Below are 15,449 nucleotides of genomic sequence, written 5' to 3' on the forward strand. Positions count from 1 at the left end.
AGGACATTATCTTAACTTGTACCACACGTATAATACTACAATACTCAGTCCAATTAACATTAACAAATTATTGAAACACTTTATGAATACTTTAGGCCCAATTTATTAAAACAACATCCAGAAATATCTCCAAAAATATATTCAGCTAAAAAGACGCTTCCTTTCGCTGATTCCTTTTGAGCAACAATGATAATATAATTTACTCTACGGTGACGTCATTGGTGTCTACGAGTCGCAAGAGTTCTTCCTGACGCAGTTGACGAAGGGTGGCACGCTGCAGGTGCACTTGGTGCAAGTGTCGCTGACTGTCACCTCGTCGCCGACCGTCAGCGTCATGTTGCCGAACACACACTGAGCACTCAGGTTCTTGATGTTCAGGCTCTTGATTACTTTGTTGTCGGAGGACGCTGAAAAAGAGATTGAATAATTAGAGAAAAAAAGATAGATTAACGATATTATAGAAAGTAATCGGTCAAAATTGTATTGTCGTCAGTTCCACTCTGCTCTGTCTAGTTTCACTTCAATGGTAATGTTTCCTAATCACTAAAGCTAATCATATACCTATAGGACAGCCCCAAAGTCCCAGTTGGTAGAAAGGTTGCCTTTTCCTGATTTACAGAAATAAACATTAAGGAAACTATAAAACATCTTTACAAATGTTTTCATCACTTAATTGTGTCAAAGATTCCATGGTATCTTGCACATGTAACTAGCTTTTTGAAATAATTTGAAAATTATACTTGTTCTAAAATGGGTGAAAATATCGTGACAAGACTTTGCAGGCCCGAGAATTATTCGAAACAGCAACCCAACTCGAGACCTGAATCCCCTCTCACTCGACAACTTTCTTCAGCAGTAGGTTCAAATTATTTTAGTTATTGGGAGAATACTCACGACATTCAAATCCAATAGGGCAGGAGCGCATATCTCCTACAAACACAGGAGCACAACCCTGTAGGATGTCGCTTTGGTAGTGGATCTCGATGCCACAGTTGATATCGCGGCAGAAGGTGGGGTCGTCGACGGTGCCGTTCCAGCCCGCCGCGCACACGCAGGTCTTCTTCGTGTTGAGCGGCTCGAACATCTCCCCCTCGCGGTAACTCTTGCCGTCCACTTCACAGGTCTTCAGGCTGGCGATTGCGTCCTTTCCTGTAGTACAATGAGGTTGGTTAATATAGTTTCACTGTGGTAGATTTCTAAAGTAAGTGCGTAGCATTTGTCAATATATTGAGCGTGCATGTATGAAGTTCAAATATTAACTAATGTTACCTAACTTACTAACATTTAATTTGTTACTTTAACGACCCTAAGTGAGGCGAAATCTTTGTTTCGCGAAATTTGATAGAAATGCTATGTTCTAGGGCTGGAACCATTGTTGGTCATACAATCGATAAGTCATATGACCATAAAGATATGACGACAAAATTATTTTTGTAAACAAGAGATAGAGGCAGCTGTAAGTAAAGTTTCAATCATCTAAACAAAGCAAATCAAATTGCTGAAACATTCGAGATCAAATCAATCCAAATTGCAACGTAACAATGAATTAAAAACCGATACACACTCGATATGATGACTTATTCTAAGTTCTATAAATCAGCCGTAAGACATCCGCTCACGTAATCTAATAGCACAATTACAATCATACAATAGACGATTGACACTACCCCGTTGTTGCGACGACACTTGCAATCCTTCATAAGGATAGAGCCATTGTTTGTAATGCTATTGTTGTTTAGACTCGGTAAATACCGTCGTCTTAATAATATTGTTGACTAAGTGTATCCTGATTTATAAAGTAGGTAACTTATGTTTTATCTCAGACTTTATTATTAAGTAGTGTGTGGCATTTAAAATTACTTGAAATGTTTAAAAATTACTCCTACATACAAAGAGCTAAGCGTTAATGACATTTTTATACTTATTAAGAACATTATCGTTAGCCATTTAGCTCTGTCATAGCGAAATAAGCAACACTTGTTTAATTCAAGTCTTTACTGTAAGAAACTTTAGAAAAACTGTTTAATAATATGTTATGTCATGTTTTTAGCCGCTTTCGTGGGTCAATAAACCTTACTATGGAAGCCGTAGAGCAAAAGGGATATAAATGTATCTGATAACTTGACAAAGAATTTCAAACAGTCAATATTTAACTTACAAATTAACAGATAAAATCATTGTCACCATAAAAGGTCTTACCACAAACAGTGCCGGTGCTACAACACGAGTCAAGTTCATAGGTGTTGATACATTGCTGGTTTAGATCGCTGTCGAAGGTCTCGAAGCAGTCGACGGCCGCGCAAAGGAACCGCGGCTCCCCGTTAAACAAGCTACAGCTGCAGGCTTGCGAGCACGGGTTGCTGATGGCGTTCTGTGGTATGGGAGCCTTGTCCCTGTACGATACGCCTCTAGAACCGAGAAGTATGTCAAGTTAGTTCAAAGTATGTGGGAAAACCTGATCGAAATAAGTATTTGACTTGTTAGATATTATTAAGGAAGTAATTATTTTTTGTTTTGTTTTTGACGCTTCACACAGGCAAAAGTCATTAAAAATTTACCCAGTTTAAAAAATAACTTTATCATAAAATGCCGGCTCCACTTTTCAAAACATGATGACAAACTTAGGTTTCTTAGTATTTATTATAATCTTTTTTTTTTAATGATTCTCAATTCCCACTTTTCAAGAAAATGTAAGACTTTTTATTAATATTTTCACCAATAAATCACTGAGCTAATAAGTAAAACGAGAAGACGTACATAAAGAACAACCAAAGTTTCCTTTATCTTAAAACATTTCCGCCTCGCATTTCTTGCAACAAATAAATTTTAAAACCATTGTCAACAGGATGAAGCGTCAAAGAATAAATAAAAAGACAACAAATAACATTGTTCTGTTAAAAGCAAAGAAGTGTTTCCTCTTTGTATTTAACGAGGTCATAACTTGACCTACGTGACACTGTGGATGAACGTGGAAATATTTTTGGAACATTAAACTTACACTTAGAGAAAATATGCTGTTGATCATTGTATTTGCTGGTAAGTAATCGACGTATGTATAAGGTAAAGATAACATTATAAAAAGAAGTAAGGAAATGAAACGAAAGACTATCTACACGGTTAAACCGCTGAAGCGATATAGATGAAATTAGCTTGGAAAAATTTGCTGGTTTTAACTTGGAGGTATTGAAGTCGTGATAAATATAGTCTAGTACATTATACCACGCCTATGCACCCAAAGGTGAAGACAGAGGTGTTTATATTAATAAAATATTAATATAAATGTTTATACGAAAGCGCAACTATGAATATTTATCAGAAAATTTCCGAACAAAAAACATTATTCAATAAATAAATATTTGTAGTGCATTATTGAGACTGGTCACGGTATTTCCGACGGTCAGCTAGAGGTCAGTCAGAGGTCACGCAATGTTTTTGCGCGTTCATTTTTGTCAGCGATGTTTCTGGGTATCCCACGAGGTCGCAGGTGGGCGCTGACTTGTTACGGAGAATAACATTGATCAATGCTTTTGTGGCGTTTTTGTTGCTTACTAACAGTTCTTAAATACTCACTACTAAATCTACGCGGTTCCGCTCGCGAGTAGTAAGGGAAAAAATATGTTTGAGAAATATAGCATACTATGTCCAACAACTTAGTATAGGGCATGTAACACGTATGCAAGGTTCGCGCTTCGCGCAGTATACCGAAGTTGACAATTTTATCATATACCTTTCTTGGGAGTAGCTCTAACTATTGGTGAAAACTGCAAGAAAATTGTTTTTGAATTTATCGCTAATAGATAGACAAACGCTGTGCTGCTTTAATTTGTAATATGTAGTGATGTTTGAAATGAAAAATGAGACTTTCTACCTCCATGCTAATTTTCAAGGAAATCAGTTCCGCCGTTAATGCGTAACAGGCAGACTCATAGATGATTGCCCGTGTGCAAGTCCTAGGAAATACACCTAATAATAATTATGTTAAGAGGCTCTTAACTACGTTGTCGGACTATAGTTGGCTTGCGACGTGAAAATTCATAAAGTGTACTTACTTATAGTAACACATGGTAGGATCTGGATGTAAGTTGGGACAGGTGAACGATTGCGGGCACGGTTGGTTGGTGCCCATCACGTCTGGCGTACAGCCGAGCTCCAGGTAGAAACTGGCCATATTGCACTCGCCCGCCATGTCTGTGGACACGCTGCCTAATACTGAAAGAAAAAAATATATTGATTACAGAGAGAGAATTAAAAAAGTATTTACATCGTCTGGCTCACTGCCTCTGGTCTAGTATACCACTGCCTACTGACCATCAGGATTTTTTATGTTGTAGGTACTATTGTATCAAGTAGCCCAGAGTTCAGCAACGTGCCCGGTGGGTAAATGGCAGCAATAGGCTCTAATTATATATGAACTAAAAGCTACGCAAAAATATGGTATATTAATCAGCCTTAACCTTCTAAACAAGAGGAAAATTATAGATTTTGGTGTTATAAATTCTCCGTGACTTTGAATATTACCTTAAAGGAAAACACCATAAGGAAATTAATTGCCTATGCTTAGATGTTATTAGTTTAGCCGAATCGTAATCACATTTCAAAGACTTTTGGAGTAATGTATGTTTTTTAAATAATTTATCGTTATTTGCCTTGCAGGCCTAAGAGTTCTTTAGAACAGTTTTTGAAGGGATGCATAGTCCGCTAACTGTACTTGGCCAGCTTGGTAGTCTCTAGGACTAATCCTCATTTTGGGAGTTAATCGTTGCCCAGCAGTTGCACAATGAAGCCTTATTATTGCGATGAGCCTTCCATAGTCAAATATTTATGTACACGTTTATGTAAATAACTTACCATGTTTCACAGTTAACTGCTTACGCAAACAATATGCTGGGTAATTTGAGTAAACCTTGTTCAAATCAGAAGATTATACGGTAGTTAAATCACCCACATTGTGCATTCGATACGTCATTACGAACTAGTTTCCAATTATTTATTCGTTTCAGGATTTATGCATCGCAAAATTACTAAAATAATGTGTCTGGAAATTCGATATACTTAGTTAACTTTTATTTTCTGTAAAATGGATACAAAGTTACTAGAAAATTTATATCTGAAGTCTTTTTAATATGGAATAAATACAAGAGATAAAACAAAGAAACCAAAAGTCAACCGATTTTCACGTTCGGTTTTCTCTTAAGATATAATAGTTAGCAAGCAAATTCACTGCCTTTAGTGAAAGAAATAGCATACATATTCAAACTTATTTGTTACAGCTTTCGGTAATTATTGGGAAATATTTTCATCAACCCGAAACTTATTCTTATAAACAAACCACCTTTACTTTAAAATCAGGAAAGATAAATATGCTATGTTAATAGATAAAGTTGAAACAGAACGTAACAGTGAATATCTTTATGTAGAAATGATCTTCAAGACCGCATTATTGAGATCAGATGTACTGCGGTGAGGGAACACGCTCGTGGTCACAGCGTTAGAAGGTTATCGTCTCGAAGATATAGCGTTACGCAAACATTGAGCCCTCTTATGAATGAGTAGTTCTGCCCTAGTTATTCATAAAATATGTATTTTTATTTTGTATTGATTGATGTTGCTATTTTAACTTAGGATATTTATAAAACTCCAAAAATAAGGGCCCCTTTATTCTATAGCGGTTACAAACTTTGATTTAAATAAATTTTGAGTAAATATAAGTAGGTACCTAATTTTAATCGTGTTTAGCTTTATAACTTTAAGTTATGATCGTAAATATAGGCCGATGTTTAAACTTATGTAAGTTATATGAAAAATTATTCAAATAAAAAACATGACAAAGATCTAAGTATTTTTCTATAAAAAAAATCGCCTTACTCCATTAAGTTTACACAGGTTGTCAAAACGAATAAACCCATAATCAGAAATTCAATATTACAACGGAACCAATTTTCCAACTAAGTTATCTATCTTGTTAACAACTACGAAGTCCTAAACAAACATGACTCATACGCGAAAAGACATACAAATAAATAAACAAGAACGTATAAAACAAGCCAAAGAAACTACTTACTGCAGATCACAAGACCGATCACAGCCTTCACGCTCGGCATCTTCGGAAGTATGGAAAAAGCTGATAAAAAAACCACTATTTTGTTTACGATAATCGAGTTTAAAATCAATAAAGTGATCGAGATGCGACCGCCGGTCACCGATGTCTGTGACACAATGAACCGCGCGGGAAAACCGTGCGGCGAGTGCACTATTACCTTGCTATTGTCCTACTGATATAGTATTAGGCGATCTATTTACTAGGCAATGATTTATAGAGATTTGCTTATGCATATTATATATATGTATATTATTATGTAAGTCTTACCATATCTCGGGACTACAGAGTACCGGACATTTGGAAGGCGTGCGTGGGGCCGAAGCCAACACGTAGTGGCCCTTTACGAATGCTTTAATCTTTCAATAATGTATGGTGTCACAATCCGGTGATTATCCCTGTTTACACTACAAAATGCACCCAATGAAAAATGAAAAAATGAAAATTAAAAAATATTTATTGCAGCAATAGACAAACACAAAAGTTTCTAAAATAAACACTTCACATTATTTCTATATCTAAAGCTGTTACATTCTTAACGGAAGGTACAATATATGGTGGTCTTCTCACTAGGCATGCCTGTGTCGAGAAGACCGAAGGACAAAATCACCGGACTGTGTGAAACTATTTTTTTTTTTAATGACAACTCCGGCTCTAAAATTTGCTCTTTTGTCGCGGAGACTTTTTCAAACAAACAACGGACACAAAGTACAACCAGACCAAACAATCATTTGTGGATCAGCCAAATAATGGGAATCGAACCCGCGACCTCCCGTCGCAGTGGTATCGGCGTGGCGACCTAAACAACTGCGCCACGAAGGCAGTCAATATTCTTATGAGTTCACTGATCCAGTGAAGGAATGTAGGTCTTCTTCTTCTTATCGTATGGTTAGTGGTCAACCTAGTGTCAAAGTTGTTCAAGCCGCCCGAAGGCCTTTGACATGGCTTAACGACTGTTACCTTAGTAGATATCAGCCGGGGCCGACGTTTTACGTGCCCTCCGAAGCACGGAGACGCCCAGCTCAAATACCACTATGCGGTCACCCATCTATGGAATGACCGCGCCAGCGGTTGCTTAACCCAAAGATCGTTTACCGACCGATGAGCACAACTGGCTATGGGCGCCTCAGGAATGTAGGTACATATTTCTATTGTAGGGAATGTAGGGATCATAGCAGCGGCAAGTGGTGTTCTTGGTCCCTCCGATAATGGAAAGGTCGTACTCGGTACTCTCTTAGCGAACAGGGCATGATTTGATGTATGTTTTATTTATGGTTAGTACCTAAGACCTATGTAATACGATTTATAAGCTTTTTACTATTACAGTGCTGGGCAAAGGTCTCTTGTAAACGAGGGAAGGGTTAGGCCTTGACTCCATCACACTGGCCACCTGCGGGTTAGAAATTTCGCATGTCCTTCAGGAAAAATGTAAAAAAACTATAAATACATAAATAAATAAAATATAAAATAGAAATAAAAAACCTTTTTATCATGCAAAAGTTATACAAAGTAGGTGTATAAAAGTAGTTTAAAAAAAAGAAAATTTATATATATAATTTACGTTATTAGTAGTTATAACCTATATACCTACACTATAAATAAATTAAACATTTATCAGCAATTTCATACGGTTGATGGTTAAAATTTGCGTTTGTTATGCTCAGCATAACTACGTGCAATTTCATAGAGTTAATAAGAAGTTATTACGAATTTTTCCAATGCGGAAAAATAATGTTGACTAATTGGTCAGTGTGTAACATTTTGTGATAAAACAATCTAACTATTAAGTTCCATCGTGCTATGAGAATGATGGAATAGAGAATGTACCTATGCATATTGCGAAGTCATTAAGACACTATAGACTATAGTCCGACAACTTAGTGACGAGCCTTGTATTCTATATTTGCGGCTGGCGGAGTTATAAAAAACTAACAAAATAGAAAATCAGTGACCCGCAGGCTTATGCTGCTACCGGTAGCCTATTTGATACAGCTTATGTGTTTATAGCGAGCACAGAATTGTAAATTATTATCTAAATAAAGCACATGCCAAGGCTCTGCACGTTTCTCTTCTAAGTCGGACTGTATAAACAAACTCTTGCACAGCCGGCTGGTTTTAATTAAACTAGCCGCTGTAGCCAAATAGCAGCTAAGACAATACTAAATAGTTCTTCTTCTGTCGTATATGTAATGGTGTATTCCCAGTTGTCCCCTCTAACACTGTCCCCCGGTGACAACTGGGAATAAAAGTAGGAAGAAAATTCATGACTCATCAACGTTAAATGTCTCGTATGATGCTTTCCTTGGAGTTCCTGACTAAGAATCAACAATGTTGCTCTTAGCAAGGCGATCAACATATCCGATATAATATTGAATATCAATTGCATTATCAATATTTATATTGGTGTACTCTTACAAAGCTTGACCTTTTACAATACCGATTGTAATGTGACGTCACTTACAAGGTTTAATATAACATAAGAATATTTTCTTAACCTCACAGAGAGATACTGGAGGACAGATGACTTTGTAAGGTCTTTTTACATAATAATAAAAGCCAGTTGCACAGCTTCTGAATAATAACCGGATAACTAATCTGTTAGATCAAGTAAGTTAAGTAAGTAGTTATTTCTATGAACGTAACTGCAACGGATCCTATATTACTGGGACATACTGTTTACGAATTTAATGTTTGAAGTATGTGATAAAACTGTTATCTTACACTGAACTACTTTTGAAGTCAGTGTAACAATACTCGATCACTACTCAAGAGGTTGTGTTAGAGGTATAAAATTTATTTATAGTTTATATTTAGTTATAATGATCAATGAAAGGTACGAAAAATTTTGAGTTAAAAGATACAATCATATTTTATGTAAAAGTTGTAGTTTTATTGTGTGCTAATTCCTTATATAATAAAATAAAGAAACTTAACAACAAAATATAAAATGTATATTTACGACAAGCGGCTAAGGTACATTTAGTCTTATTCTTTCATTTAGTACAACGATAATAAGGAATTCAAAGTCTTTTAAAATAACTAGTTTGTGACTTTTATTGACTTAGGTATAAATTAAATTATTTTTGGTTAGTTTAGAAGAGAACGAGAACTTCGTATTCAGTGGAGCTCTTCTCTTCGCCGTCGAAGGGATAGTAGCAGGTTCCGTGACTTGGCTGAATCTGGAATATAAAAATAAACATTAGTTTAAGCAAAAATTGTTAATATTTAAATTTAACCCATTAATGTCCCGCTGCTGGGCAAGAGTCTCCTCCCGTAATGAGGGAGGGGTTAGGCCTTGAGTCCTTGAGTGTGTTAATATTATTGTAATAAATTCCTATTCTTATTCTTCTGTATGAGTTGGTAACGACAGTTTATGAGTATTATATAGCAAATACAAAAATTCGTCGATACGTGTCGTCGAGGCGGCGATTTAGTTGTGTAGACTAAAAGAAAGGAAAATGGAGTACAAAACTCTGTGCAGCTTATAATCTGAAGATTATTGTTCCGTGATGCTTCTTTTTATAGAATTATGTAGTTAGTTGGGAAATAGCAAGGTGACGAGTGACGACCAATGGACGTCATTTTTTTAACCAACACACCTTTTCCGCATCATATCTCTACTCTCTGAGTCATTAAAATAAGTGTCCACAATGCCATACAAATATTACAAATGAGAAAATTCTGTCGGCCTGTCACGCTTTCACGGCCAAAACCACTGAATTCAATGAAATCGGGCATAGATTTCTTTATCTACTAAAATCTACTTTTAAATGCCGGGGATAGTACATGAAGGATGATTTGTACGTAAGTTGCTCAGCTAGTCCTAATAATCTTATGCCTTTTGTAGTTGTTACCTTGCCGGGAGTGGTGCATCCGTCATGGGTGACCCTGCCGAAGTACAGCTTCTCTCCGTCAGCAGTGACTCCTGCCTCCACGGCGCCGGGGGGAACCGCGCCGTTCGTGGAGAACTGCCACGAGAACATGGCGGGAACTAACACCTGGAAAACGAAATATTTCTTACATGAATATCTTGGAATGATAAATAGCATATTGAGGACGATTTTCTACTACTATCGATTACGAACAAACGGCTAGCTTACGACACATTTTGTAAGAAAATCTGATCAGCGCCTCTAGCGGGCGCCGTAGGAACTAGTTTTACAGTAGAATTTTAATGTCAAACTCTCGACACACCTTAGAGGTCTGTATACATGTGCACAAAACATTTTCAGCCACTATGCAGTATATGGCTGCTTTGTCATATAGTTATAATCATGAATATCATAGAAAAAAAACCAATGAACTCCATAACTTCCATCTAATAATTGTCAACACACAATAACAATAAGCTAGAGCTTCAAATAATAATATGAAATCTTTTACGTTGAACCTCACCTCAAACTGGTCTTTGACGATTTCCTCGCCACCCCAGCAGACGTAGCAGACGTTCTTGGTAGGAATTACTTTGGCAGGGAGGATGTCGCCCTCATGAGGGGCTCTGCCGGCGTAGATCTCGTCGCCATCAGCGTCGGTGCCCACGCGCAGTGCACCGGGAGGAATGCTGCGCTGGCTCAAGCAAGCGGGGACCCAACGGTATGTACCTGAAGCAGTAAACTCACGTTTAGAATATTACATTTTAAACATGTCCCGGACTAAAGTTCCACTGTACTAGGAAGGCTACAGTACTTGCATGGAACGTTAATCAAAACAATTATTTTCTGAAAAGCTGAGTACTGATTGAAGAGTGGATTATGACTGTTTGTATGAATATGTTGATGAATTGGTAGGAGATAATTGTTGAGTAATTTAGGTGTTAATATGCATTATAGTATAGCTTCTTGTCAAAGGCAGGTTTTAAAATGTTACCCAAAATGTATGAATGTTATTGACAGGGAACAAGATTAACATGTTACTCAAAACTTCCGGAAGAAGAAGGTTTAGATAGGTAATTAGATTTGATTACCAAGTGCAGCATTCGGTATAAATGTAGTTAAAGAGAGAACTAAGTTGTTAAATATCCAATTCCCAATAGGGTAAAAGAATGCACAATCTGCATAACATAAGAAACAGAGCAAATACAATCAGAACATTTACGAGCATCTGTAACTGAACTGTTTCTGACCAGCTTTTTGTCAAGCGAAAGAGAAGAGAAAATATGAATGATTTCGATGAATGACTTCCCATGATCGACAACACAAAAGTTACGGCCAAAACTCTGTATGGGATAGAGACTTAAAATTCCAAAAGAAATCGGACGTAAGTGACGCGTATGGAAAAACGTAAGTCTGGATTGGAGTCACCATAGAGAGGATTGGCCAAACATTGCCGTACGACACAAACAAACTGTAACTAAAGATAACACCTTCACTTAACTATCTATCGTACCTAACTACCAATGGTTCTTAAGGAAAATGGAACGATCCTTATCCGATATATGTTAACAAGAATCGTTTCAATGAATCATTGCAAAAACAAATTGATCACGCGTTTTTTATCTATAATACCACATGTCGAGGATTAGATTAATGAAATTATTGATGTTATGGACTTTTTATGTACGATTCATACTTCGATTTTAAACTGTAAATTTATCTATTTTTGTTACGTGTCAATTTTCATGACGGTACTCGTAAAGTGAGGAATTAGACGACCGGAAGGGCAACTGATAAGATGGTTTGAAGGATATTTGCTTGTAAAAGGAGCCTAAGAGTAGTTAAGAAGGTGCTATCTTTGGAAACCCAATCCAGACTTACTCCAGGGCAACTCGACAGTCTCTCCGGGTAATTCCGGGAGGATATCTTCAGGGTTGTCGACAACGGTGACTCCACCGCCATCATGCGGCGGCGGTACTGGGTAAGGGTAGAAGTAGGCGGGGTGCACTGGGTAGTACATGATGCCGGGCCCCGGCGGGTACATGTGTGGAGGGTGGCCGCCCCCGGACCCCGGGGGGCCAGGGGGATAGCCGTGGGGGGGCGGTGCACCGTAACCGTAATATGGCCGACCTGAACAGTCATAACTATTAACATCTAGTAAAAGATCTACATTGTGAATGAACCCTATATAACCTGTAACCTAAGCTCTATTGAAATTTGTCAACGTCAATGAGGTGATATATTGTATGTACCTATTATATATTTTCCATGGGCACTGTAATGCTAAGCTAGATAACGTTACCAAGTTTATTTTAAGCGCAGTATAGTTTCGCGCTCAAAATCGGCATCATAATAATTTACATGTTTTAAACCTATCTAGGGAGTTCAAAGTTTGTTCTCCTAATACCAAAACCTTGCTTTTAAATACGAAATTAGGTAATTAATCACGATATTTAGGGTTCTGCACCCTAAAACAATGCCAAATATTGCAAGTCATTTAAAACGTGTTCATCAATCATTAGCGCATTATTCTTTATCACTATTAAGTAATTAGTCCGTTAAAAAGTAATTTTGTTACAATATAAAGCATTTATATTTAATCGATTAGTTACAAATTACGCGGTTCTGTACCCGTATGATAAAAATACCACTTAATTGTGTTGTACTGGCGCATTCCCTCGAGTATTCTACACACATTCAATATAAGGACCTATTCGTTTGTCAAAGATAACAAGTGATTCATTTACGAGGTATTTATTAAAGAAAATTACCTGTTTATTGTTTATAGAAGTACCTATCATTGTCTTTATATCCATAGGTAAATATGTATTTTATTTGGGAAATACATAAAAAATAACACTTTTTGACCAAAAGATAGAAATCACACTACGAACATTTTTTTTTAAACATCTATCTTTAAGACTGACACGGGATTTGAGAAAGTTATCGACTGCTCGACCCGGAAATCTAACCCAAATCCTACTACCTCTCATAACACAGGCAGTCAGTTAGTAAGTTGATTAGTAAAATATATTATTAGTAATACCATGTAAAGAAAAAGCAATGGACAGATAAATAAATACGATTTCTTGCACTTGAAACGAAGAATAAATAAGTTATTTGTGTAACACTCACTTGTTATCAGTGATAAAGTGTATAATCCTAATAGATTGTGTGTCAACATACAGATATCATTTATATTGGAATTTTATGAAGACATCCACATCATCAATTTTAAAACGAATCACTATGAAAAGGTTACTTTTAAAAGTAACCTTAGGAAACAACATAATACGTTTAGTATATAAAACGTTTAGTATTTAATACAAATAGACCCACGTGGCCCCGCCCATGTCTGTTTTGGTTTAAGGGTCAGTTATTAAAAAAATATGGTGGCCTGTTTTGGTACCGGGGTCCTCAACTAGTCAATGAAAGTGTTGAAAACATACATGAACATGCTTTTGCATGAATGCATTTTGATCAAACTGTTAGGCAGACTGTTGTCAGAACGATATAGGCAACAAAAAATAAATTAGTTTCTAAAGAAAATAACCTTGCATTAAGCATTTGCTATTCGATACCTAATCGAAAGAAAATTAGTTAAGTAAGTTATTCATTAAAAGAACTGAAGTCTAAAGATAATAAATGAACCAAGGATAAAATTTTATCAAATCCTGGTCAATATCATTCAAAATATTGACACTCGTGATTCAAGTTTGCAGTTCAATAAACGCTATGTAAATCTCCCTTGAATGCATTGTTTCGACATTGAATACGTCAAGAACTGCGCATGAGTCGATTTACATGACAATCTCTCTACATAACAACGATCGATACAAATTGCTAGCTTCTAGATCCTTCTATTTGTTGCATACTGTTTTGAAAATAGATTTATGATTATATGCACTATTTCTTTAAATATTTTTGTAACTTACAGGCTGCCAATCGTGTGTTAATCTAGGTTATCTTTGCACAAAATTTCATCACAATTCAGTCAGTAGTTTTTGCTTGAAAGAGCATCAAACATCAACATGCCTACACAAACTTTCGATATCATATTTTATCGTGATAAAATTGGGTAAAGTACTTATTGATTTCCTGCTTCGATAAATATTTGTAGCACAATCATAGAGGAAAAATCAGATACCAATTTTACTTGCATTTAGAATGTAAAAGAGATTATATTATAGCCTTATCATGCAGATAGCTACGTGGTTTACGAAACTTTGTTAAAAACACAAAAACGTTAGTAATTACTAAAATACGAACATAATTCACTAAATTAACTAAAAATATAAGTAACATTAGCCACAAATGATGAGCCTAGATTATTCTCCACGCAACATTGTAGTGTGATGGTGTTATCACTTAGTATCTTATCGTTATCACTCACCTGCCATGTCGACTGCGCTGAAACTCGACAGAGACTAACTCGGTTCTGCGCCAGAATAGTATTTTATTACAAAAGAAATGAGGTGACTCATTACTGCTAAAGATAATATACTTGATGATATTGTTATCAGTCTGATAACACGTCGCTTGATAACAAGTATCCTGGTGTAACAGGCCCATTAGATAATGGCACTGTTAATGGGCTTCCCCATTGTGAGACATTAGAGGTATGTCCAGAGCAAGAAAATAGAAATTCTCATTAGTCAGTTAGGTAAAAAAGAAATAAAAGATATCTATTTTTAGTCATATAATACGTACATTAAAATTACTACTTCTTTCCATAAGGGTAGGCTAAGATCAGAGAACTTCCTTTCATAACCATGTTGTCATACAGGACCGCTGGTTACGAATACTACGCACCGCCTTTTTGTCAAACCTCATCGATATGATCAATGTTTTCCAAATAAATTAATGACTAAGTTAAAAAGCATGACGGAGTTGGTGACTTTTACTTATTAAAATTATATCACGAAAATAATTCAAAATACGATACCGATATTATTCTGAAAATCTGCCTTACTGACTGAAAAAATAGGGTATAGTCAGTCACATTCATACATGTATTTTGGATATAATGTATGTATGTATTTGTTACAAGGTTACAACTAACAGTCGTGAATTCCTCGCGATGATTTATTTGTTGGTCATTTATTTCGAATTGCTCTTAATCTTTACTCATTTCCTTCTTGTACATACAATTTCATAATACAATTACTTACTCATTACATTGTGAATCATGACACCTAATTAGCTAATGATTTTATAATCCATATATCTTTAAACGTATAATAAATCTCTAGAGAAGTAAATTTGTACATTGAATGTGTAAAAAATCCGATGGGGGATGTTAATTAAGTATTATGTTGATGTTAGTTATATGGTTTGAAATGCAAGCACTCACATAATATTTTACGCCGAAGGTATAGGGACTAAGGCAGAGGTGTATGAATTACATGTTCCGTCGTAACAGTGTTATTCCCATAGGGAGCTAGGCTATTAACATTTACCGCGCTAATCTCTAAACTCCG

General features: G+C 36.2%; 2 protein-coding genes across 2 annotated transcripts; both read right to left on the reverse strand.

The window, feature by feature from the left end:
* Nucleotides 1-79: 79 nt before the first annotated feature.
* On the reverse strand, nt 80-6,301 carry LOC142976778 (uncharacterized). Its single transcript, XM_076120335.1, has 5 exons — nt 6,062-6,301; nt 4,050-4,209; nt 2,200-2,408; nt 895-1,149; nt 80-407 (listed from the first exon to the last, which is right to left on the reverse strand). Exons 1-5 carry the CDS (start codon nt 6,099-6,101, stop codon nt 226-228), a joined length of 846 nt encoding a protein of 281 aa, XP_075976450.1. The 5' UTR covers nt 6,102-6,301; the 3' UTR covers nt 80-225.
* Nucleotides 6,302-9,026: 2,725 nt separating this feature from the next.
* LOC142976529 (uncharacterized) lies at nt 9,027-14,451 on the reverse strand. The gene is made up of 5 exons (XM_076119950.1): nt 14,363-14,451; nt 11,851-12,099; nt 10,493-10,698; nt 9,952-10,095; nt 9,027-9,276 (listed from the first exon to the last, which is right to left on the reverse strand). The coding sequence occupies exons 1-5, from the start codon at nt 14,367-14,369 to the stop codon at nt 9,190-9,192; spliced, it is 693 nt and encodes a 230-aa protein (XP_075976065.1). The 5' UTR covers nt 14,370-14,451; the 3' UTR covers nt 9,027-9,189.
* Between the last annotated feature and the right edge of the window lie 998 nt (nt 14,452-15,449).

This window comes from Anticarsia gemmatalis, chromosome 11 (assembly GCF_050436995.1).
Source record: "Anticarsia gemmatalis isolate Benzon Research Colony breed Stoneville strain chromosome 11, ilAntGemm2 primary, whole genome shotgun sequence".
NCBI classification, from domain to species: domain Eukaryota; kingdom Metazoa; phylum Arthropoda; class Insecta; order Lepidoptera; family Erebidae; genus Anticarsia; species Anticarsia gemmatalis.